Here is a 25,600-nt window from a genome sequence, read left to right as displayed (position 1 = left end):
GCACCTGAAAGAATCTCTCTTTCTCCCTGTCTCCCCCTCCTCCCTCAATTGCTCTCTGTCCTAGCAAATAAAATAGAAAAGAAAAATAGGAAGAAACACATGCATGCAAGCATAAAAACAATTTATTCCAATAAGTGTAGTATAATACACTTATAAAGTATAATGTACTTTAATAAAATAAAAGAAAAACAGTATAAGGAGTCCTCAGGCTTCCAGAGAAAAGAGACTTTTGGGCAAGTTGATACTATGTTAACAGTAGCCAAGGAACTGAGGATGAATTAGGGCACCACATAGAAACCAAGCCAGATACCCCAGTCTGGCATAGTTTGTTGTGACTAAAGAGACCACAGTGTACTTGGTTTTTGCTGGGTTTCCCGTGCAAGAAACTAGAGTGTCAAAATGAATCCCTCCCAGCCTATGTCCTGATTGGCTTGGCCATGAAGACCAGTCTCCTGCCACATGGTTCAGATAAGTACAAAAAGATGGGACAGTCAAACCACAGTGCCCTCCAACTCCCAGCTTGTGGGACATGCTGCAGAGTCTTAGAAAGCAGGAGCCGGGAGTCAGGCTGTAGCGCAGCGGGTTAAGCGCAGGTGGCGCAAAGCGCAAGGGCCGGAGTAAGGATCCCTGTTCGAACCCCGGCTCCCCACCTGCAGGGGAGTCGCTTCACAGGCAGTGAAGCAGGTCTGCAGGTGTCTATCTTTCTCTCCCCCTCTCTGTCTTCCCCTCCTCTCTCCGTTTCTCTCTGTCCTATCCAACAACGATGACAACAACAATAATAACTACAACAATAAAACAACAAGGGCAACAAAAGGGAATAAATAAATAAAATAAATACATATATATATATATATATATATAGAAAGCAGAAGCCAAGCCAATTGGAGGACTTCTTTTAAGTAAGTTTTATTTTTTAAATTTATTTATTTTCCCTTTTGTTGCCCTTGTTGATTTTCATTTTTGTTGTAGTTATTATTGTTGTTGTTATTGATGTCGTCATTGTTGAATAGGACAGAGAGAAATGGAGAGAGAATGGGAAGACAGACAGGGGGAGAGAAAGATAGACACCAACTGATCTGCTTCACTTCCTGTGAAGTGACTCCCCTGCAGGTGGGGAGCCGAGGTCTTGAACCAGGATCCTTACGCCAGTCCTTGGGCTTTGTGCCACCTGTACTTAACCCACTGCGCTACTGCCCAATTGTCATAAGTTTTATTTTATATGATGGTAGGATAAACCTTCCAAGACTCTTCTGATCTTGGATGAACATTTTACATTCATTTGAATCTATGTGCCCTTTAATTTGTATTGGTGAACTGTTTTTCTTTTATAAAAAAGCTGTGTTCATATGTCTCTCTCCTCCCACAAGAAAAGGAAAGGACAAAATGGGAGAAGGGGCATTTTGGAAAAAATCATAGAAGCTAATCTGGAACACATGAAAATCTCAATCAAAACAGTTGCTGCATTTGATCAGAAATGATAACAGTAAGCATAACTACTCATGTTAAAAAGTACCCCAAGGAGGTAGTGAAAACTCTGAAACCAGTTGCTAACCAAAAGGAAAAGGTGTTTTCCCAGGCAAGAATATGGGGATGCATCATCACCTAGAGATTCCAGAACACAAATCAGAGAAGTTTTCTCGGTGCTAGAAATGACTACAGTCACTGATGGTCCAGGATATGGTCAGAAATTGGTTCCAAGGTAAATAGCACCACCAAACATTGCTCATTAGGTAAATGTATGCCTACATGAAGAGAAATCTCAGGGGAGCACAGCAGAAAATTCGAACAAATTACCGTTGATCTGAAAATGAACTGGCTATCTCAAAAGATGTTAAGTTATTCATTCAATATCTTTTTTAATTAATGACAATTTTAATTTTGTAATATCTTTTAAATGATTTTAATATTTTATATCATTATTTGTGACAACTGTTTTAATTAACAAAGAAAATTTCAAGTTCATATAAACACTTCAAAGCTTTTAAAAATATTTATTTATTTATTCCCTTTTGTTACCCTTGTTGTTTTTCATTACTGTCTTAGTTATTATTGTTGTTGTTATTGATGTCTTCGTTGTTGGATAGGAGAGAGAGAAATGAAAAGAGGAGGAGAAGACAGAGAGGGGGAGAGAGATAGACACCTGCAGATCTGCTTTACCTCCTGTGAAGTGACTCCCATGAAGGTGGGGAGCTGGGGGCTCCAACCGGGATCCTTAAGCAGGTCCTTGCACTTTGTGCCACCTGTGCTTAACCCTCTGCCCTACCAAAGGAATCCCTCAAAGCTTTTTCAATGGTATATCAACTTGATTAAATTGACAAGCTTCTGCACAACAAAAGAAACAACCACCCAAAGAGACTCCTCACATTCAATATTTCTGAGAGGATTGATGACTACTGACAAGTCATAATCTTGCCCCTGCTTGCTTTGCAACATTCACTACTCTAATGCTTCAGGTGACTGACACCATGGTTGCTTCCTGAACACACCATATTTCTGCCAACCATTGCAGAAACTTCTCTCCAAGTTCCCAGCACTGTTTTCCTGCCTCTAACTAGTCTCCATTAATCTTTTTTATCCACAATTTAACCAGGAACTTCTCTAGAAAAATCTCTTTGGGATGGAGGGTATATAACATAATGGTTATGCAGAGATTTTCCTGTCTGAGGCTCCAAAGTCCCAGGTTCCATTCCCCTGCACCACCATAAACCTGAGCTGAGCAGTTCTCTGGTGTAAAAAGAAATAAAAGAAAGAAAATCTCTGGTGCCTGGGAGGTGGCACAGTGGTTGAGTAGTATAAAACTTGCAACCCTGAAATCTGTCTGATAAACCAATTTCAGAAAGGCTAGCTGTTCCTCTTTCTCTGTTTTCCCAGAGTAACTTGCAATAAGGATATTTCTCAGGTAACTTGCAATAAGTATAATTGCTAAATGAATTACTGGATAAGTTTTTGTGTGTTAAGCACTGTGCTAAATGTTTTACAATATGCAGTACTTAGGCTTGGGAGATAACATAGTGGTTATGTAAAAAAGCCTTTCATGCATGAGACACCAAAGGTCCCAAGTCCCAGGTTCAGTCTCCAGCAATACCATACACCAGAGCTGAGCAGTGCTCTGGTATAAAAACAGCAAACAGTGGTCTGGGAGGTGGCACAGTGGATAAAGCATTGGATTCTCAACCATGAGGTCCTGAGTTCAATCACCGGCAGCACATGTACCAGAGTGATGTCTGACTCTCTCTCCTCCTATATTTCCCATTAATAAATAAATAAAATCTTAAAAAAAAACTGCAAACAAACACAAATATGCAGTGCTATTTAATCTCAGCTGAGTCCTCTGAGTTAGGTGCTGTCTTTATCTCTAATTAACAGACAAGGAAATTGATGTTTAAAGAAGTGAGTCACTATAAGTTAATGTAAAACTAAGCTTTCACATGTTGCAAAATCAATAATCATTCCCATACTTTTTTGATTTCAAAGCTTATGCTTTTCTCTCCATCCACCCATGCTGCACAATCCATGTTTTTTGTGTGCCTGTGGATATGGAGGAGGATATAATTAGCAGGCTGATGTGATACTCAATTGCCCTGTGATTTTTGTGGTGCTGAAGGACTCTGGGTGTCTGATGGAACTGGGGTCACATCTATGTCTGCCTCCAATTAGCTGGGTGTCTATGAACAGAGTCCATTTCCTCTTTGGCTGTGAATTGGCAAGATAATGACTGTATTCCCAGACATTAGGGTGAAATGAGAAGTTGTATAGAAAATATCTAGCAGGGTATCTAACATGAGAAAGACTGTGTGAAAGTCCAAGCAACTCCCACCGTTCAAGAAGCAATCTGTCTCTGCTACCTTATGTCAGTTAAACTGCACAGGCACCGTAACTTATGTTTTGGTTAAGTGTTTTTAATTTTTTAAAGTGGAATCTGAGTTTTTGTTGGCATGTGACTGAGCAAGCAGGGGCCCACAGTCCATTAAGAAATTTATGAGGGGAGATCAGGGCCTTCAGCTCAAGTACTGCCTTCTTGGGCTTTACTTACAAAGCCATCAATTTCCTTAACAAAAAGCACCGGCTTTAATACCCCCCTTAAAGTAGTGTTATTTACACAGCTATCCACTTCCTTTTGAATTCTCTGCCTCGGGGGTGGCCTGCCTACTGTTCTTTCTAGACACTAATTTAACAGACTCTCTCCAGAAAAAGAGGCTAGCTGAGATGGGGACTTGGTCCTAAAGAGCAGCTCAGTTTTGGATTATTAGAAAGCTCTTTTATCTATTTAAGTAACCACTTAAGTCACAGATTACTCTTAAATTCTAGAACATGCAGATCTTGTCAAAGAGTTATGACCATGTTAGAACTGGGACAGAGAATGGGAATCACCATTCAGACCATTTTGTTACAAAAAGGAAAAAACGAGGTTCAAATATCATGATTGGCAAATACTTCTCTGGTGCTTTCTATTTCAGTGTATCAATAGATGTGCATACCTAGCTGTACCAATATATGCATTGTCAGTATATTAATTCTGACATCTGGTAGATGAGGAAAGTAAAGTAGTTCTCACATGTATTTTGGCAATATCTGAGTAATGAAGTTCAAGAACCTCTATATGTGAAATCAACATAGTGAATTGTTGGAACTGAGATATTTTACTCATAGTGATAGTCAAAAGCCTTTAAGTATGTGGTCCAATTGAGGTGTGACTTAATTTAAAGAGCAACAAAGCTCAACTCCTTTTTATTGGTAAAAAATAAAACTGTCTCTTGGTATATAGATATAGATACAGATATAGATAGATATATTCTTCCCATATTTTTTTTTTAATTTACTGAGTCACAAATTATTTGCCTGGTCCTGGCTTGACTCAGATTAATTAAACAAGTTCTTAGCACTTTCGGTGTTCCATGTCAAGTGAGTAATTTATTGACCACAGGACAGTGTCCTATTTTGTGATCAGAGAGGTGACTAAGTAGGAACTTAGAATCCATTCTTACCCAAAGTTGAGAAGTTTTCTGTTAGGAGATAGGGTGAAACTTTGAAACAAAGAGTACAGGTGTTGGATATGGATACATATATATGAGACAGAAAGAGATGGGGGAAATTAAGATTGTATATGTGTTGGGGGAGGATTCTATGAGCAAAGGAATAGAAACTATTAATATAAATATGAATATTATAAAGCACAGAATATATTGAAAATTATTGGAAATGCAAATGAAAGTTTCAGACCATATTTGGTCTTGAAAAACCATAATAAAGAATGTAGGGTGGTCCAAGAGTTGGCACAGTGGATAAGCCATTGGACTCTCAAGCATGAGAGTCTTAAGTTCGATTCCCAGCAGCACATAACAGAGTGATGTCTGGTTCTCTCTTTCTCCTCTTCTTTCTCATTAATAAATAAAATCTTAAAATTAAAAAAATGTAGGTTTATTTCAAGATAATGCTGACAGAGCCACCTGGTGCTTGGAGGTTTGAAAATGGTGGGTGAGAAAATGATGTCTGCATTTTAAAAAGGAGGATAGATTGGGACATCCAGAAAGGAAAACCAGGAATCTGTCCAATAAGGGGGCCTTATCCCTGGGATGATGATGGGAGGGAGAAAGAAGAAAGATGATGGGTGGGGGTGGGGGTTGGGAGGGATACAGTTTGGCAAGACAAAATGAGCAGAGTGGCAATAGCTTAGATATGAGAAATGACAGAGGAAAGAGTTAAGTCTAGTTTAAATAATCCCATGAAAAGGAGAATTTCTAGTTTGCATGGAAAAGTTGGCTAGTAGTACCACCAGTTAACATTAAGAAAAACAGTAGTTGAAGGAGTCCTGGGGAGAGGAAAAATAATATGCCTTGTAGTGGATGTGCTGAGTTTGAGTGCTTTTGGGATTTTTGATTGAAAAATTATGTATACAAGTTCATAGGTAAAGAAAAAGGCTCCAAACAGAAGTTAGAAGTTTTTGAGTCTGCATTTTAAAAAGTTTGCTTTCAGTATCCTGTAAAACACATTGGGACATCCAGGGGGCCTTCTCCCTGGGATGATGAAGGGAGAAAGAAGAGACAATAGGCAGGGGGGAGGGGTGGATACAATTTGGCAAGACAAAATGAGGGTCAGGAAAACTAGAATAAGGCAACACTTCAGAGGAAATCAAACCTCTAGAAATTCTGAGAGAAAACACTGAGATATGCTTGTGCAACCATGCTATGTAGTAGGAATGAGATCTCCATGGCTTCCTTGAAAGATAATTATTATCAATTTCCTACTAGATTTCTAATTCTAGAGATTAATCTGTATTTTCTTCTTGTAAACAAGAACTAGATTGTTATTATTTAACAATTATAATAATTCACATTTATTGGTCACTTTCTAATAAATAGAAACATCTCCATATTTAGTACCTACCTCAAACCTGATACACAAGAGGTAGTCACTACATATGTGAATAACAATTTGATAAATGAACAAGCGTCTTATAGCTAGTCTGTGAAATAAGGAATTATGCCCGTTTCATAGATGAGGAAAAATTACTCTGGGCACCTAACATGGGATAGAGAATTAGCACCCTGTGGGTCACCTCTCACTCCCTCCTTTAGGAGTTCTCTTGGCAAAAGGCAGGAGACAAATGGGAAAGCCAAGGTATTGAAGGCACTTGTGCAGCTCTTTCACTGGCAATAAGGCTGAACTCACTGGAGTGGTTTTGGCCTTCTGAATTGTGAGGCTGGCTGTAGCCAGGATCTTTCATAGTTCAGCCAATGGCAGATGAACACTTTATTCAATCTCATTGATAATTTGGACTATGTTTCTGACTGGTGTTGAAAGCCAAAATCCATCTAATTTCTTTTCAGGTCAGTTTGCCAAGAGTACTTTGCTGATCCTGGAAGAACATCCCTATGGGGTGGTTTAGAGGGGTATAGGAGATTGATCTTAAACTGCTGCTTCTCATCTGGCATGCTTCTGCCCCAAAAAACCATTATTTGCTGTAGGATCAGTCCCACACATCTTGTAGTCAATGAAATCATTCAAAGGAGTCAGTAGAGAAAAACAAACAAAAAAACATTGAATCAATTAAATTATTACAAAGCTATTATTGGGACTTGTCTACTCATTGTGTAAGGAAAGAAACCACATTCTGTACCTTATAATAGCAGACCTGATATTACTGGGCTCAGCTGCCTAGGAAACATTCACAGACACGTTTGCCCCAGAAAAATATTGCCCACCCCTCCTGGAGACTCCTCAGCCATCCTTGAATGTCCCTAATGACTACAATCTTCTCAAGCCCTCTGATAACGGAACCCTGCTGCTTGTCACTCCCCTCAGCATCCTGCCAAAATGAGAGTTCTGTATGTAGTGGGTGCATAATATAGACAAACGAAGGAGTGTGAGATTCTTTACACTTGTTTCCAGCTGCCATCTGCAGGGTCCCACCCATCACTGCCCCCCCACACACATACCCTATCCTTGCCATGTCTGGTGGCAAGAAGTGAGAACAGGATAAGGAGCTTGCAGCATTTTATCTTTCTATCTGTCAAATTAAAATTGAAAACCTAGACCTTTAAAACTATTATAATTTCAAATTTTCTTTATCTTCATTTCACATTGGTACTTAAATCAGCAGCAGCCAAGAGAAGGTCACTTTTAGTTTCCCTGTCTGTTAAGTATTTAATGATCTGTAAACAAACACTCCAGTCAGTGTTTCTTAAAGAGAACCAGGATCCGTTTGTTATTAGAAGACTCCTTGTGTAAAGTGCATTGTTTCCTCTTCTCATTATCTGCTGGTATTCTGTTCAGCTCTTGAGAGTACACATTTTATTAGCTCACCATAATGATTATACAAAGGTAGCATAAATTAGTAGTTCAGCCTGAGGGCTTAAACTCTAGACTTCAAGAATGAGGACTGGAATCCTTTACTAGGAACTGAAGTAAATTAACACTTCTGTACCTTTTCATTACCTAGAAAGGCAGTACAACATTAAAACTACCTCAGAAGGTCAATGCAATTATTCAAAGGACTTGGTAGGAAAATCATATTAAATCATTATACATTATTTCTACTGTTATGACTTTTTTTTGCAGACAATGAAATAGAAGAGGGTAGGAATAGAAGGCAGCACTACTGGTCCTGAAGGTTTGATACATTGGAGGCAGGAGGCAGGAGCCAGTAGCTCATGCCCTATGAACCTCCTCTGGTTTGGAAATTGGTAAGATCTTGGTTCAAGTCCCAGCTCTGTCACTTAAAAATAACCAGCACTATGCCAGTCACTTTACTCGCTGAGCCTCAATTCCTCTTTGTATAGTGGGGGTACCTGCCTCCCTGCAGCCTAATGAAAATCAAGAGAGTTGAATCAAGTTCCATGAGGACTAACCAGCTGGCATGTGATGTGGTTTTCCTTAAATTGTTTATCTTATGGGACTAATCTTTTGATAACTATACTCAGACTTTATGGACCTAGCATACTCCGGATCGTATTGCTTATTTTGCCTTTTACTCATTTCACCCTAATAAAACCTCGTATTGTTTAACCCCACCCCCCCAAAAAAAATAAGTCTGTTTTCTCTTATGGTGTTTTTTCCCAGTTTAACAAATACCTATCGAATGGAGGTTCCTTTCTCAAAAGTCATTCAAACATTTAGTGATTCCACTGTGTCATCTGGAAAGTGCTAATCATAATATTTGGTGGCAGAGGGTGCTGTGGGTTTGAAATGTGACCATATAGCAGATTCTCCATAAAATCAATGCCTTCCTTAAGATAGCCTTGTGGGGGTTGGTGATGGATGGGGCAGAGTTGAGGATGCTGTTAGATTACTAAGAGCATTAGAGAATGAATAAAGTGACTTACTTCCTAAAGGGTAAGAGGAGAACCATATGTAAAGGGGGAAATGTGGGGAGTGCACACAATTTCATCTAAGCTGCCATAGACCCTGAATTAACATGGATGAGGTAGAGGCTAGGAGATAGCATAATGGTTATACAAAAAGTCTTCCATGCCTGAGGCACCAAAAGCCCGAGATTCAATAGCTAGCAACACCATAAGCCAAGACTTCAGTGCTCTGGGAGAAGAGAAATAAATAAATAAAGCAATAGCCTCACCTCTTTCTCTAATTTGTCTTAAATTAGACAAATTAGACCTGACTGTCTTTCCCCAAGCTATAATCTCATCCATCTATGTCATGAGTTGGGTAGCAACTTCTCCCTTACATAATCAGATAGTAAAATATATATTGGCTTTGTGGATCATGCAAGGTTCCTGATGGACCCAGTTTTTGTAGTGGCAGTTATTTAAACCAAGGAGCATAACTGTGTATCAGTGAAATATATCCATCCCAAATGGCAGCAGAAAGATAGGGTGCTAGCTCAGGACTTGCATGCTTGAGGTCCCAGGAGCACTAGGTTCAGTCCCTGGCATGATCCTTGAGTGATACTGAGTGATCCCTGAGTGATACATGATCAGTGATACTGATCCCTAAGTGATCAGTCCCTGAGTGATACTCTGTTCTCTCCTGTCTTTCACATTGAAAGAAATACTTTATTTATTTTTAAATAATTCATCCATTTATTTCTTTATTTTTGCTGCATCCAGAATTCACACATGAACAATTTTTCTGCTCCCAGATCAGCTTTTTTCAGTCAGATGGGGGTGGGGGGAGAAGAGGCACCCTAGCAGGAATTTCTCCTGGCATCATGGCAGTTCCATATGTTTTGAGCTGGGGCTTACACATGGCAAAGAACTCACTCTGCGGTGAGCTACCCTTATACTCAAAATCTATATTGAAAGAAAGAAAGGGAGGGAGGGGAGAAGGAAGGAAGGAAGGAAGGAAGAAATGGAGGAAGGAAGGAAGGAAGGAAGGAAGAAAGGGAGGAAGGAAGGAAGGAAGGAAGGAAGGATGGAAGGAAGGGAGGAAGGAAGGAAGGAAGGAAGGAAGGAAGGAAGGAAGGAAGGAAGAAAGAAATGGAGTTTAAACAGGTAACAGGTCAGATTTGACTCTGGGCCATTTTCTACACCCCCCATCATCTACACTGTCAAGTATTTGCCATGTGTGCTTAACAGCACACTAGGCACAGAGTTAGGATATACACAAAGTTCTTTTCTCTTCTTTTGATGCTTATAGTTACAGTTTCACAGAGGTCCTCAAGGGCCTGAAGAGTCAGAGACTACAAAGCTCAAGCCTCAATTCTCTCCCTCCTTTAGTTATGGTACTGACTCCCCCCAGTAGCTTTTACCTTCCTGGATGATTCACTCCTCCGAACTTCCACATCCTTCCACATCCCCCAATCCATTTCCCTCTTTCAGCCTTCAAGTCTCAGCTTAAATCCCGAGTCTTCAAGGACTTTTCTGATCCCTCAGTGGACAGATCCTTCATTTATACATTTCCAACTATTTCCACAGGGCAGCATTATTACCATTTGAATAATTGAAACTATCCTTGGCCTGCCTTCTTCATTACTGTTTCTCTCATAGTTAGCACAGTACTTGGCACAACACAGGTGACAGTACATGTGTGAATGGAGGCAGCCAGTTTGCACTGTCTTCTGCCTGGTACTGAGCAAATAAATTAGCGCTCACAGCTGATTTATGCTACAGACTATACAGAAGTGGAGTTTACAAACAGTCCTGACTGCACTTCCATCATTTTATTTTAAGCATGTCACTTCTCTGTCCAAAAGGAAAAGGAGGATAGATACACTTAGATCTATATTCCTCTCTTGCTTAGTATTTCAATTTTCCCCAAGGTACTTGCTTCAAGTGCAGATATGAATATTAAATATCTCTTCCAACCCAACGTGGTCCAGATAAAGAGCAGTGAGCCAAGAGTAAAAAGGCCCCACACCCAGCCTCCAGGTCTCTCTTTCCTTGCAAGTCTACCTTGATCAGTGCTGCCGAGGGGCACAGCTTGACTCACTGTGTGGACAGGTTTCTGAAATTTGAAATGCCACAAAGAAACCCCTGTTCTTGGCTACCCAGGTTCACCTGCCTAGAACTGGGGCTTCCTTTCAAAGGCACACATCAAAGTTTGGTCTTAATTTCTCAAATCCAGGCAGGCTCCAAGCCCATCTGAGACTGACCCCTCATCAAGAGTCAGGAAGCTGACCTGGGCCGAGGACTAGAATTCCTCCCTTTTTGCATCAGAGACCCTCCTGTTTCTTTTCATTCCAGCCTGGGCCTCACTGTGGGGTGGGCCTCCTGGGTTTCCTGCGGTCTGAGATGGGATGGCATGCTTGATCGTAACTGGTGCTGACTCAAGGGTGTTTGAATGCATCCATCAGACCTCCCAGTTGAGGACTTCAGATCTTTGGTCCTGCACTACACATCAGCCTTCCGCCCCATCGCCTCTTTTTCCTGCTCTTTTGTCCCCTTCATGACCCTCTTTGACCCTCTGGGTTAAAAAGAATTCCTTTCTCCTCCCCAACCCCTCATTTCTCTTTAAACGCACAATTTAAAAACAATAATGATTAGGGATTTCAGTTCTGGAAGTAAGAGCTGAAAAGGCCCTGGGAGCTCATCTAGCTCACACACACACACACCCCCCTCACCCTTCAATTCAGAGCTGGGGACACTGAGATCAAGGGGGTTTAGTTATTTGTGCATAAGACCCCACAGCATGTTAATAGCAGGATCCAGTTCTGGTTCATTTTTTTTCCAGGATAGATTAGCAACCTTCTCACCACTCACAGTTGAGGTGGGAAAGAAGATGAAGTGGCCTTAGCTGACAGAGTCACTGCCTTGCACAGTGCCAAACACTCAATAAGCATTATTTCACTCTTTCTTGAAAGAGAACTCTATTATAATTATGTCCATTTTCCATAAGTGGAGACTGGAATATAGAGAAATAGAATAGGAAATACGAAGATGACCAGGTATTACTGAGGACTAATAGACCCACTGTCTTCTTTACATTGTCTGGCAACAGAATTAAGTATCAAATCTTACTATGCTGCAAAACAAAACAAACAAGTAAAAAATTACTACCAAGGTAGTTACTGTCAATAGAGGTGAGCTGTTAAAAATCAAAACAGAACCCCTCACACAGAAAAGCCTCAAGCTGGGGAAGTGGGTTTGAAGCATAGAACATTTATTGGGAGATAACAATGGAAAGTAATTATTTTCATAAGTCTTCAAAAAGGCAAAGGAAAGACATAAGCATTCACTTTCATTTTTTATTGTCTGTGGGACCTAAGCAGAAATAGTAGAAAAGAGAATTTCTTAGCTGCTTTCTTTTTGTCAGTTTGGATCATGAGTGTAATCTTTGGAGTCAGGCAAATGGGATTTACAGTCTCCTTCAAAACTCAACTTGCCTGTATGCCTTAGTGCATTCACTTAAGTTTTCAATGTCTTCTTTTCCTCACCAGCAAAATATACTCCTTTGGACTATACAATTCTGAGTATACATAGAGTTGATGGGAGGATTAATAATATAATGTAAAGGAAGGGTTTTTTAGTTTGAAGGGTAGTATATGTGGTGACTATTAAATACTATGATTTCATTGTTACATGTACAGACTTTTCACATGTATTAGGGAATTATGCAGATGCAGTGTTTGCCCTCAGGTTTTGCCACTTCCCACAATATTCTCAGGTGCTTTCCCCAACCAATCCTGTCCCGACACATCACTCCTGGTTGTTGCCCTATAAAGCCCTCCCACTTCTGCTCCTACTCTCTCTCTCTCTTTCCCTCTTGCCTGGTGGTGAGGTAGTGGGGGACGGCCATTTTTGGGTGGCTCCACATGGCCTGAACCACCCATCTGACCCAACAATAAATATTTGTGTTTCCTCTGTGCTTGGATTCTCTCTCCTTCGAGTCCCACCACTGCAAAGCTACACATATGCACTATGAATCCACCTCTATTTGTAGCTATGTGAATTTAACCAAGTTACATAGTCTCTCTATACCTAAGTTTCTTTGCTCTGTGAAACTGGATGATGCAATTCTGGGAGTACTAATATAAATTCTGAAATACTACTACTAACATTAGTACTATATAATGATGTAAATGATTAGATGAAGGAGGGGGAGTGGAGGGGAATGGGAGCAAGAGGAGGAGGAACCAGCTGTGGCCTAGGTACTGCACATTCTTTTGGTGTATCTGAGGTCCTGGGTTTCAGACCAGGCATCACAGGCAAGTACCATAAACAGCACTGGGCCACTCCATGGATGGTGGAGTAATTCTGTGAGGTCTTTGTGTCTGTCTCTCTCAAATAAATAATGGGGGAAAAAAATGTCTTAGTAGACCGCTCAGTGGTGGTATTGTGTATAACTGAGGTGCTGAGTTCATTCCCTGAGAGAACAATAGTAATAATAATAACAACAATAATAAACAGTAGTGGATTTATATGCAATATTTACTTGATGCTACTGTTTTAAAATGGGGTTGTGGTGAACTTAGACTGTAATAGCATAAAATTTACCTCACTGAGGTCCAAGAGTTCAGGTTCAGTACCTGGCATTGCCTTGGGAAGGAATTGAGCAGTGTTCTGGTGTCTTTGTCACTCTCTCTCTCACTGTATAAAAATCTTAAAAAAAAACATAAAAATAAAATGACTTACACATATGACCTCATTTCACTGTCCCAATAATATTAAAAAGTAGAGAAAATGCTAACCCATTTTACTGATATGGAAAATGAAACAGAGATAAAGATGCCTGGTCTAGCCTTTTCATCCAGAATCTACATTCTTGATCATTTGGCTAAGTCATTGTGTCATTACTAAACTTGCCAGCTGTTCTAGTAGGCACTACCATCATGACTGCTGGTAACATTGTTCTTTTCTTCTATCAAAGATCAGCCATTAGATCCAGGGAGGTTTTATTTTAAGGCTTTATTTTGATGAAAGTTATGCTTTCCATATTGAGAGGTCTAAACAAATATATGTATCAAGAAGTTTATTTTTTGGATTTTGTTATTTTTTGCTAAGGCATGAGGTGGATCATCTAGTGTAATTATGCACCACTAGAAAGAAAAGCAATAATAAATATAACTCCCAGCAGGGCCCATTTATCTTCCTATCTGAAAAACAGTCTTCCTTCTTTCACATGTTTTTTTCTTCCATCTATAAGCACTTGTTTGACACCCGTACTGTAATTGCTCTGATTCACCCTTACTTGGTGCTAAGAGAGTAGTAGGTGCTCAATAAAGGCATGTGAAGAATGAGTCTTTACCCTCACAGAGCTCTAGCTCATAATCAACTAAGAGAAGGCAAATCTAAACACATCTAGTAATGAACGCAAATGTGAGGACTGAATGACAGTATCTCCCCTTTAGTTATGGAAAATCGCCTTTTGGTGAGGTCTTCCTGCTGTGTTTGCCACCCTCCTCTGTTGCTGCCCCAGCCCTCTTCAGATAAGAGCACCTCTGTCTTTTGTACTTGCAAATGAATTGTGATTCATTTTCACCTCCAGCCCAGGGGATTAGCTGGGGGACCTTTGATCTTCAGGTATCGATTTGCATCTTAAAGGAAGTATGATCTCATCAGGCCAGCTCAAAATTCCATCCCTGCCTCCCAATCCCTGTCTGTTTACCAGCCCTAGGCTGGCCTGGCCTCCCAAGTGGGACTGAAACAACAAGATCAGGCACACTCAAAGAGAAGGCAAAGGAAAATAAATTTCCCTTCTGACTTGGTAAAGGTAGGAAAAGGACGTTTGCTTTCTAACACAGACAGGTCTGTTATTCCTCGTCCCTCAAGTCAGAGACATGGCTGAAGGCTGACTGTGTTGAGAGGACCCAGCAGCGTCTGAATCCTGGTTACAAGTTGTGCAGCAAAACAAACCTAACAGGCATCTGTTTGAGAATCAGACAAAATCAGAATCAAGTCTGGGTTCTGCCTTCAGTCACTTCTAACCTGCATATCTCTAGACAAAATTTCTCACTTTTTCTAGTTTGGGTTTTTTCCTCACCTCTAAAGAAAAAATGAGACTCAGGGGTCAGGCAGTTGAGTGCATATAGTACCAAGTTCAAGGATACGAGAATGAACTGCAAGTGTCTGTCTTTCTCTCTCCCTCTCTTTCTGTCTCCCCTCTCAATTTCTCTCCTGTCCTATCAAAGAAAATAGAAAAAAAGAAAAAAATGGCCCTGGGAGTGGTGAATTCATAGTGGCAGCACTGAGCCTGAGTAATAATCCTGGAAGGAAAGGAAAGAGAAGGAAAGGAAGAAGGAAGGGAGGGAGGCAGACAGGCAGGCTCAAAAATCTATACTATTAGAAAAGCCAAAATAGCTCACTTGGAGAGTGTGCTGCTTTGTCACATGTGTCACCCTGGTTTGAGGCTGACCACCACCACAATGGGGAATGTTTTGGTGCTGTGGTGTCTTTCCACTACTCTGTTTCTATTTTTATTTTACTTACTTGAAATTTCTTCTTTTAAACATTTTATTTATTTATGGGATAGAGACAGAGAAATTGAGAGGCAAGAAGAAGCTAGAGAGGGAAAGCAAGATGCATACAGCACTGCTTCACAGCTCATGAAGCTTCCCCCTTCAGGTAGGAATTGAAGGTTTGAACTCAGGTTCTTGCCTATTATAACATGTGCACTTAACTAGGTGTGCCACCATCTCTGTCTTTCTATCTGTAAAAGTCAGTGGGAAGTGGGGTAAGGAGGAGGGTGAAGCCCTCATGTTCACAGCAACAACAACAACAACAACAGCACACACAATTAATTAGCAATCATCTTCATAGTAGGCCTGAAGAAGACTGGTAGTACCTATAAGATACAGTAAGGTCAAAACAGGGTGATCACAGTCTTTATTATGAGAATCTAAGTTCTCTAAGCTCTCTGGTGGCCCCTGATTCAGGGATGACAATATTTGGTTGTCATTGGTGAGCCTTTCCCTCTGGTTTGCTGTTATCCTCCTGCCACTAGTGCCCCACCCCCGTACTTACCATGCCTAAAACAGTATCTCATCTGTAGGACACATAAAACATTTTCTAATATAGAGTGTTGCATGATTTGATCATGACTATGCTTGCAATTGACTAAATGTTCTGCAGAGCCTACTTCCCCAACTAGACCCAGAGAAAAGACAAAGACTCACCAATGCAGTTGAAGGAAACTTCCTGTCGACAGAAAAGGGAACAACCATCACCATTGATCTTATTCATGTCATCACATTCTTCACCCTGACTTCTTCAGAGAGGATAGAGAAGGAAACTGGTCAGGACACTTTCAGAACCACAGCTGGACTTGGAAGAGTCCCACCCTGGGCTATGAACTATTCCTCTCTATGCCTGAGTTGTTGTTTCTTCATCTTTAAAATGAGACACATAAAAGGTATAAACTTCTCAGATCCCATTACATTGGCTGCAGCTTGTGTTTCTGATGGCATAGTAGAATTTTGTTTTCAAACTCATTCTCTGAGTTATGCTAGCATATCAGGTGGGATTAAGAAAAAAATGAAAAGTATAGAACTGGACTTTTAGTACCCTATAAAAACACACCTTAAATTTGCATTGTTACATAAAACTAAAAATGAAGCAAATTAAAATGACAATGAATATCCTTACTTAATATTTAAATATTTCAAGTTTGCGCTGTTCAAAGAACTTTTTTTTTTGTAAATTACCAGTTGATACATGCAAAATACCTTCTAAATAATTTTAGAAGTTACTCTGAGTGGTCTGGGAGGTAGCACAGTGGATAAAGCACTGGACTCTCAAGCATGAGGTTTTGAGTTCAATCCCCAGCAGCACACATACCAGTTCTTTCTCTCTCTCTTATCTTTCTCACTAATAAATAAATAAAACCTGAAAAAAAAAGAAGTTACTCTGAATGATACAAAAGAAAAAATATACTATTTTTATAAGTAAATTGATGGGCTTGAAACAAAGTTTGGGGCTTCTAAGATATAAATGCTTTCCGGGGGCAGAGCCAAGATGGAGGCATGATGGTTTCTCCCTGACTTAGCTCTGCAAAGCAGCTAATTGAAACCGGGAAACTTCTGAGTGAGGGCAAGATTTTCAGGAAGTATAAACAACAGGTCAGAAAGGAGCCAAAGAAGAGAGTCACAGATCACATATAGTCTGGAATGGGCTATCAAAGGACAAAGCACATTGAGCAGAGTTTCTGGGAGTTAACATTGGCCCTCTGTACACCCCTCCTTCCAACCCCCTCACTCCAGAGGAGTAAGGGTACCAGCCATAGACAAAGAAGCCTCCTGTGGACACAATCTCATTCTCAAGACTCCAGACTGAGCAAGAGTCATCAGAAGGAGCTGTCCCCACCCCAAGCCCCATTTCTCACCTCAAGGAGACTGGAGCTCTTTCTGATTGGTCAACTTCACTGACCAATCTTTTGCCTCTGCTGGGACATAAGAACATTCTGCCCTTGCTTTTCTTTCTTCAATGCTAGCTCTTAATTCATGTTGGTTTTTGCAATTGATTTTCTTTGGTTAGGAAGACAAGGAGATTTAGGATAGAAAATTAGGAATAGTTCAAACTGCAAACTGATCTTTGTGTTTTTGTCTTTGTCTTGCTTTTTATGTTTGTTTGATTGTGTTTGGCTTTTTGTTGTTGTTGTTGTTAGTACTTTTTTTTTTTTAACTGCTATTAGTTTATTTTCCATTCTCATTCCTCTGACCAAAATTAGCCTTGGCTGTTGGCATATTGCATTTACTTGTTGTGCTCTCTATTGTGGTAGTAACTTTTCTCTCTCTTTCTTTCCCTCACATTTCTCTTTCTTTTCTTTTTTTTTAATTATTATTTATTTATTTGTTAGTGGATAGAGACAGAGAGAAATTGAGAGATAAGGGGGTAGAGAGGAAGAGAGATAGAGATACACTGGCAGACCTGCTTCACCACCTGTGAAGCGACTCCCCTGCAGGTGGGGAGCAGGGGGCTTGAACCAGGATCCTAACCGGTCCTTGTGCTTTGTGCCACGTGCTCTTAACCCGCTGCGCTACCACCCAACTCTCGACATTTCTTTTTCTTTCTTGGTTTCTGATTTGAAAAATCTCAGCCTTTGCTCCTATATTTGCTGTATTCACTTATCTATATCTGCGACTAATTTGTGCAAGAAGACTGGCATGGTAAGATTTTTCTCTCTTTATCTCTATCTCCCTCTCTTCCTTTATGTCCACTCCCCTTCCATAATAACTCAAATTTATATTTGACAGTGGATTTCTGTAATTGTATGTTACTGCTTTGTATTTCTTTCAGCCATTGTTGTTGTTTTGTTTGTGCTTATAGTTTGTTTTGTTTTTGGTGGGCAGACTTTTTGTAGCTAAAAGGTTTTAGTTGAACTGCATTAATCATTGCTTTGCTATATTTGCTGAGGTTTGTGACCTCATTTGTAAGACCTTTGGTTTAGGGGGGCTTTTCCACACTCAACACAACAACTGAATGTAAAAAGCCAAGGCAAAAATTACAAAACACAGCAATAAAAAATTGTCAAATCAGAAACAACTAAGTCAACTATAGCAATGAATCAGGACAGAAGCCAAGAAAAAATTCTGAGTAAGCCAGAAGGAACTATAAATAAGGAAAATATCCAAACAGTAGTTGATTGAACAAAAGGCTATCAGAAATAAGGAAACATCAGATGTAAACTTCAAGGAAATACTAGCTAACACTAGGTAATTAAAGAAGTGAAAACTGAAATTGCTGAGCAAAAAGGACAAGTATCAGAACAAGCTAATTCTGTAACTGAGCAAAGTAAAAAAAAAAAAAAAAAATAGCTGAACTGAAGAAGGAAGCTGAGAGAAGGGAAAGCAGATTAGCAGGAGCAGAAAACAGAATTATCCAGACAGAGAATTAGAGAAAACTAAGAAGAAGGTAAAAGAGCTAAAAAAAAAAGAGATTGAGAGACACTGAAAACAACAAAAGAGACATATGGGATGATCTCAAAAGAAGCAATATTCACATAATTTGTTGGGACTATGTGTAAGCTTGATATAGTTTAGGGAGAACTACCCCCATCCTTGGATGGAGGTCTGAGAAGATACCCTCTTGGTGAGTCTCTCTCAACTGAGGTGAGCAAAAGGGGGAAAATTCAGACTTAATTCTTTCCTTCTTGACTCTCAGGCCCACAGAAACCCCAATACTTCTCCCCATTAACTGCAGGCCACATGGCTGCCTACTTTAAGATTCACTTACTCAAAATCACCTTCGGATCACAGAAGAACACACCTTATCACACATTCCATCATAAACCTCAGACCCCAGACAAGAGAAATTCCAAACTATATGATATCCTTTTGATATCCATCTTCTCTTTATCTCACCCTACTGGTTTAACCCCTATGCTTCTCTCAGATAACTTTGGATAATTAAGTTGCTTGCATCATGGAGAATAACCATCTTGTATCTCATCAATTCCTATCATACCAGCCCCCTACCATAAGGGCAAGCTTATCTTTAAGAAACCTGTAATTTCTGACATATTTCAATAATTCCCTTTGTTTGATTTTCTATTTAACTCATGTCCACCTGCTAATAAATGAGTTATGAGCACGCTGCAGTCTCCCCGGTGTCTTTAGAAAGAACTGGTCCGTTACCTTTCCCCTGGAGATCACCCCACCAGAGACCCCAACAATAATTAACCTAACAGAGGAAAAAAAGAGAGGACGGGGAAGTAAACATCCTAGAGGAAATAATAGAAGAAAACTTCGCAGCCTTAAACAACAGAGAGGACATTAAGATTCAAGAGGTCCAGAGAATCCCAAACAGAACCAACCCAGACCTGAGCACACCAAGACACATCATAGTTAAATTGAAAAGAAGTAAGAATAAAGAAAGGATCCTAAAGGCTCCAGAGAAAAACAAAGTAAGATACAGGGGAAAACCCATAAGACTATCTCCACTCAAACTCTAAAAGCCAGAAGAGAATGGAAAGATATCTATCAAGCTCTCAATGAAAAAGGGTTTCAACCAAAGATATTATAACCTGTTAGATTTTCATTCAGGCTAGATGGAGGGATAAAAACCTTCTCAGACAAGCAACAGTTAAAGGAGGCAACTATCACCAACTCTGCCCTGAAAGAGGTTCTAAAAGATCTCCTATAAATAAGAAATCACCAAAATACTTGCCATATATCAAAGTAAATAAAATATTGTTGAATTTTGGCACAGCAATACCTTAAATCCATAATATCAATAGATGCCAATGGCTTAAATTCATCCAGTAAATGGCACAGAGTAAGCAGATGGATCAGAAAATACAACCCAATGATATACTGCTGACAAGAATACCACCTGACACAACAAGACAAACACAGACTTAAAGCAAAAGGATGAAAAAATGTCATACAGGCTAATAGAACACACAAAAAAATAATAAATAAAAAATAAAGGCAGGAATAGCCTTCTTATCTCTGACACGATAAACTATAATTAAATAAAGTAATAAAAGATAAGCAAGGTAATTACATAATGATAAGAGGATCAATCAACCAAGAAGTATAACAATTATTAAGATCTATGCACCCAATGAGGGTCTAGCTAAATGCATCAAACACAGTGATAGAGCTATAAAAACACATCAGTAGGAATACAGTCATAGGAGGAAACTTCAGCACCCCACTCTCATATTTAGACATATCAACTAAGCATATAATCAACAAAGAAACAAGAGAATTAATCGAAGAGATGGATAGACCATACTACCTGGACATTTTCAGTGTTTTTCACCCCAGGAAACTGGAATACACATTCTTTTCAAATCCACACTGCCCATTCTCAAGGACAGATGATATGATAGGCCACAAAGATAGTATCAATAAACTGAACAGCATTGAAATCATCCCAAACATCTTCTGAGACCACAGTTGAATAACACTAACACTCAAAAACAAACACAAAGTTAGTAAAAGTCACAAAATTTGGAAACTCAACAACATGCTACTTAATAACTGCTGGGTCAAAGAAAAATTCAAGCAAAAAATTCAAATGTTCCTAGAAATTAATGAAATTGAAACACAAGCTATCAAAATATTTGGAACATTTCTAAAGCAGTACTTGGAGGGAACCTCATAACCATACACTAGAAAATAATGAAAAGCTCAAGTAAACGACCTTACTGCCCACCTGAAAGACTTAGAAGAAGAGGAACAGCTTATGGTTTGTGCATTAAAAGGTTTGAGACAGGGGTCGGGCAGTAGCACAGTGGTTAAGTGCATATGCCACAAAGCATAAGGACCTGCTTAAGGAACCTGGTTCAAGCCCCTGGCTCCACAACTGCAGGGGGGTTGTTTCACAGGCAGTGAGGCAGGTCTTCAGGTGTCTCTGTCTTCCCCTCATTTCTCCATTTCTCTCTGTCTTATCCAACAACAGTGATATCAATAACAACAATATTAACCACAACTAAGATAAAACAAGAAGGACGACAAAAGGGAAAAAATAGCCTCCAGGCACAGCGGATTTGTAGTGCAGACACTGAGCTCTAGAAATAACTCTGGAAGCAAAAAAAAAAAAAAGTTTGAGACATTCAATCTATTTTTCCCCTCTCATATTAATTAAATAGTGATTTATATGACTACAAGTTAATAGGAGTGTACATAAACACCATTTCCACAACCAAAAGACTGTGTCCTACCCCATGCTCCACCCCCCTCCCCTTCCCCCCAGTGAAGCTGAACATCCACCCTCATCCTCAACCCAGAGATTTTTATTTTAGTGTCCTACTCCACTCAGTCATAACCTGCTTTTAGTTTCCCTTTCTTTTACTCTTTCTCAACTTCTGTTTATGAGTGGGATCATCCCATATTGTTTTTGTTTTCCTTTTTAAAAAATATTTAATTTATTTATTAATGAGAAAGATAGGAGGAGAGAGGTAAAAAAACAGACATCACTCTGGTACATGTACTGCCAGGGATTGAACTCAGGACCTCACACTTGAGAGTCCAATGCTTTATCTACTGTGCCACCTCCAGGACCACGGTCTTTGTCTTTCTGACTTAGCTCCCTTAACATAATTCCTTCTAGCTGCATCTGAGATGGGTCAGAGAAGGTGGGTTCATTGTTCTTAATAGCTGCATAGTATTCCATTGTGTATATATACCACTGCTTTCTCAGCCACTCATCTGTTGTCAGGCACCTGGTTTGCTTTCAGGTTTTAGTTACTATAAATTTGAAATGTTGACTCTGTTAAAAGCTTAGACCAGGGAGAACAGAAGCAACTGGTGGAATTAATCTACAAGACAGAGCTATAGACTAATGTCAAAGGACATAAATCATGGTGATGTTGTTTGTCTATGATACAGTAAAGCCTAACAGAGGTATTTAAAAGGTTAACTCAATTGCCAAATAATTTGATTATAGCAAAAACTATCTTTTGCCTTCTTAAAACCTAAGACAGCAAGAACCTCCCATTTCCCCTATAGAGCCTATATTTCCCCCAGTCCTGGGACCTCTAGGGTGGAGCTCACTTTCCTGCATGCTACTCTTAATTCATATCAAATGATAATGCATCTGCTGATCCCAACCTAATCAACACAATGAGTACCACCTCAGCATGCTTCACTTCAGACTGTGTCCAGAGACTTCAGGCTTGTAATGCCAACCCTTCCATCTCATTACTCAGGTGAGATCTTTCCTTTCATAGGATTCTTTAATTCCATTTCAGGTGGTCCACTTCCTAACAAAGTTCCAAAACCTAGATATAGACCAGGTCCCATGAGACAGTGCATATGCTCACATGTATCTATAAATTAGGACAAAATATATACTTGAAAGCAAAAGTGCACAATAGTTTACAGTGAGTCAATAAAGGAAGCAAGCAAGTAGAAAGACCTAAAAAGACACCATAAAGTTCATAATGAGATAGTGTCTACTTACTTAGATCTACTTACTCTCCTCACCTACTTCTTATTATAATTCCCTCACTGTCTCCAAAGCTAGCTTTATCAAAGTAAGGACTGCAGTAGCTGAATAGGGCAAGAGACTAGCATAACTTAACAATGACTCTTTAGTCACTATCAGGCCACCCCATCAGCTGGGGCCCTATTCAGGGAGTCTTGAGATTCCCAAACAAACATGATAGTCCTGACCTCGAATACATCCTCTCTCCATTGTTACTGGTCATCTCTATCAGGAACAACACAATAGAACCTTTTTTGGGCCCCCATAGGACCTTGCCCTCAATGTGGATCAACAGTGGTAAAGAACGTTCCATCTTCCAAATGGAGGTTGTATAACATACTCTATGTTGCACCTGAGGAAGATGGGCCCTGAAATTGGGGCAGCTTGGAATGTTCCTATTCATGACTACAGAATGTGAAGTTGGACCTATGGGGATGCAGAGGTCACATAGGCTCCTATGCTGAATATGGGCCCCAGATCAGATCAAATCTATGGGGTTTACAGTCAACAATATTTATACACCTTTCCCATATTTGGGAAAGGTGTATCTCTTCTCTGACGCAGATTTCTGGTGCTTTTTCCAGCCATGACATTCTCTCTCCAAACAATAACTTGAATCCACCTGCATATGAGATACCAGGCTCAGGAAAAAAAAAATAGTATAGTCATGGGATCCTTAGAATATAACTAAAATAGGACTACTAACTATCTATAAGACAGAGAGCCCCCAACTTTATATATGAACTAGTCCAGCCTTTAGGTTCATGATTAGTCAATAATTTGTTTGGCTCTATATATTAAATCTTTTTTCAGCCACCAGGTTCCAGATGCTACTATTGTGCCAACTGGACTTCCCTTGGCAGAGGATCCCACCAATATGTCCTGGAGCCCCGCTTCCCTAGAGCCCACCCAGCTAGGGAAAGAAAGAGACAGACTGGGACTATGGAACAACCTGTCAATGCCATGTTCAGTGGGGAAGCAATTACAGAAGCCAGACCTTCCACCTTCTGCATCCCATAATGGCCTTGGGTCCATACTCCCAGAGGGATAAAGAATAGGAAAGCTATCAGGGGAGGGGATGGGATATGGAGTTCTGGTGGTGGGAATTGTGTGGAGTTGTACCCCTCTTATCCTATGGTTTTTGTCAGTGTTTAATTTTATAAATAAAAATTAAAAATAAAAGAATAAGAAAGCTATCATATGAGGGCATGGGAAACATATCTCTGTTGGTGGGAACTGTACTCCTTTTATACTATGGTCTTGTGAGCATTTCCATTTTATAAATAGCTAAATTAAAAAAAAAAAAACTATTGTATTTCACTGTTGACCATAAACTATTAAACCCACAATAAAGAAAATTTTAAAAAAGAAAAAAAGAAGAAAAGGTGGAACAAAAGAACCTTAAAGCAACCAAAAGGACTGAAATCACTAAAATTAGAGCAGAAATAAACAACACTGAAAATACGAGGACTACAGAAACAATCAATTAAGTCAAATTTTGGTTCTTTGAAAAATTAAACAAAATTGACAAACCCTTAGCCAGACTCACTTAAAAAAAAAGACTCAAATAAATAGAATTGTAAATGATAAAAGAGATATCACAACACACATCACAGAAATCCAAAAAATCATGTGAAGCTTCTATGAGCAACTATATGCCACCAAGCTAGAGAATCTGGAAGAAATGGAAGAATTCCTAGAAACATATACCCTTCCAAAACTGAACCAGGAAGAACTATAAAACCTAAATGGACTAATCACAGACAAAAAAAAATGAAACAGTTATTAAGAATCTTCCCAACAACAAAAGTCCAGGACCTGGTGACTTTACAAATGAATTTTACAAAACCTACAGGAAGTAGTTAATATATTTAAAGCTCTTCCAAAATACTGAAGAAACAGTAATACTCCCTTCCACTTTCTATGAAGCCAACATCACCCAAAAGTAGATAGGGACACAACAACAAAAAAAAAAGAAAACTACAGACCAATATCTCTGATGAACATAGATGATAGAATATTGAACAAGATCCTACCCAATATAATACAATACAATACAGTACAGTACAATACAGTACAATAGAGCAGTATATCAAAAAGATTTTTCATCACAACTAAGTGGGATTCCAGGAATGCAAGGCTGGTTCAATATACATGAGTCAATCATGATGAGAAAGAAGAACAGAAAGGGAAATTCAAAGCAGAATCTGACTGAGTTTGGAGTAAGGCACCAAAGTAAAAATTCTGGGTGGAGGGTGAGAGTACATGTTTTGCTCTTGGGGGGTGGGGGAAATGACACAGACCTTTGGTGGTGGGAATGATGTTAATATATACTCCTAATAACTTACAGTCTCATTAATCTCATATTTAATTACTATGAAAGGGGAAAACTGGAATGAATGTTTCAAACTTTTTGATGCATAGAACACAGCTCTGAATATATGTTCCTTCAATCTAAGCACTGAAAACTTCAAGTTGATAATCAGATTGAATTTTAACTGTGGTCTCAAGTTGTTAATACATTTCTAATAATGACATGTTCTTTGAAATATTAAATTTTCTAAAAGCTTAACCTGGGGAGAACAGAAACCACTGGTGGCATTGCTTTATAAGATACAGGCATATGTGAATAGCATAAAAGGACATAACTTATGGTGAGGTCTTGTATGACACAGCAAATGTTACCAAAGGGATTTTCAAAGTTAATCCAATTGCCAAATAATTTGGTGATAGCAATAGCCATCTATTGACTTCTTAAAGTCATTAGACAACAGGAACTTTCCATTTTCTCTATAAACCCCATATTTCTTCCAGACCTGGAACCTCTGGGGTGGGGC

General features: G+C 39.4%; 1 protein-coding gene across 1 annotated transcript in view; it reads right to left on the bottom strand.

Moving 5' to 3' along the window:
* Nucleotides 1–25,600, bottom strand: part of PAPPA (pappalysin 1) — a 304,579-nt gene that overhangs the window by 127,135 nt on the left and 151,844 nt on the right. Inside the window, exon 9 of the mRNA XM_007521940.3 lies at nucleotides 16,007–16,098. Within this exon, the coding sequence (XP_007522002.2) occupies nucleotides 16,007–16,098 (92 nt within the window). The remainder of the gene's footprint in view (nucleotides 1–16,006; nucleotides 16,099–25,600) is intronic.

Source organism: Erinaceus europaeus, chromosome 10, assembly GCF_950295315.1.
Source record: "Erinaceus europaeus chromosome 10, mEriEur2.1, whole genome shotgun sequence".
NCBI lineage: Eukaryota > Metazoa > Chordata > Mammalia > Eulipotyphla > Erinaceidae > Erinaceus > Erinaceus europaeus.
Note: the sequence above shows the minus strand (reverse complement) of the source record. Positions and strands in the feature narration are given on the sequence as shown.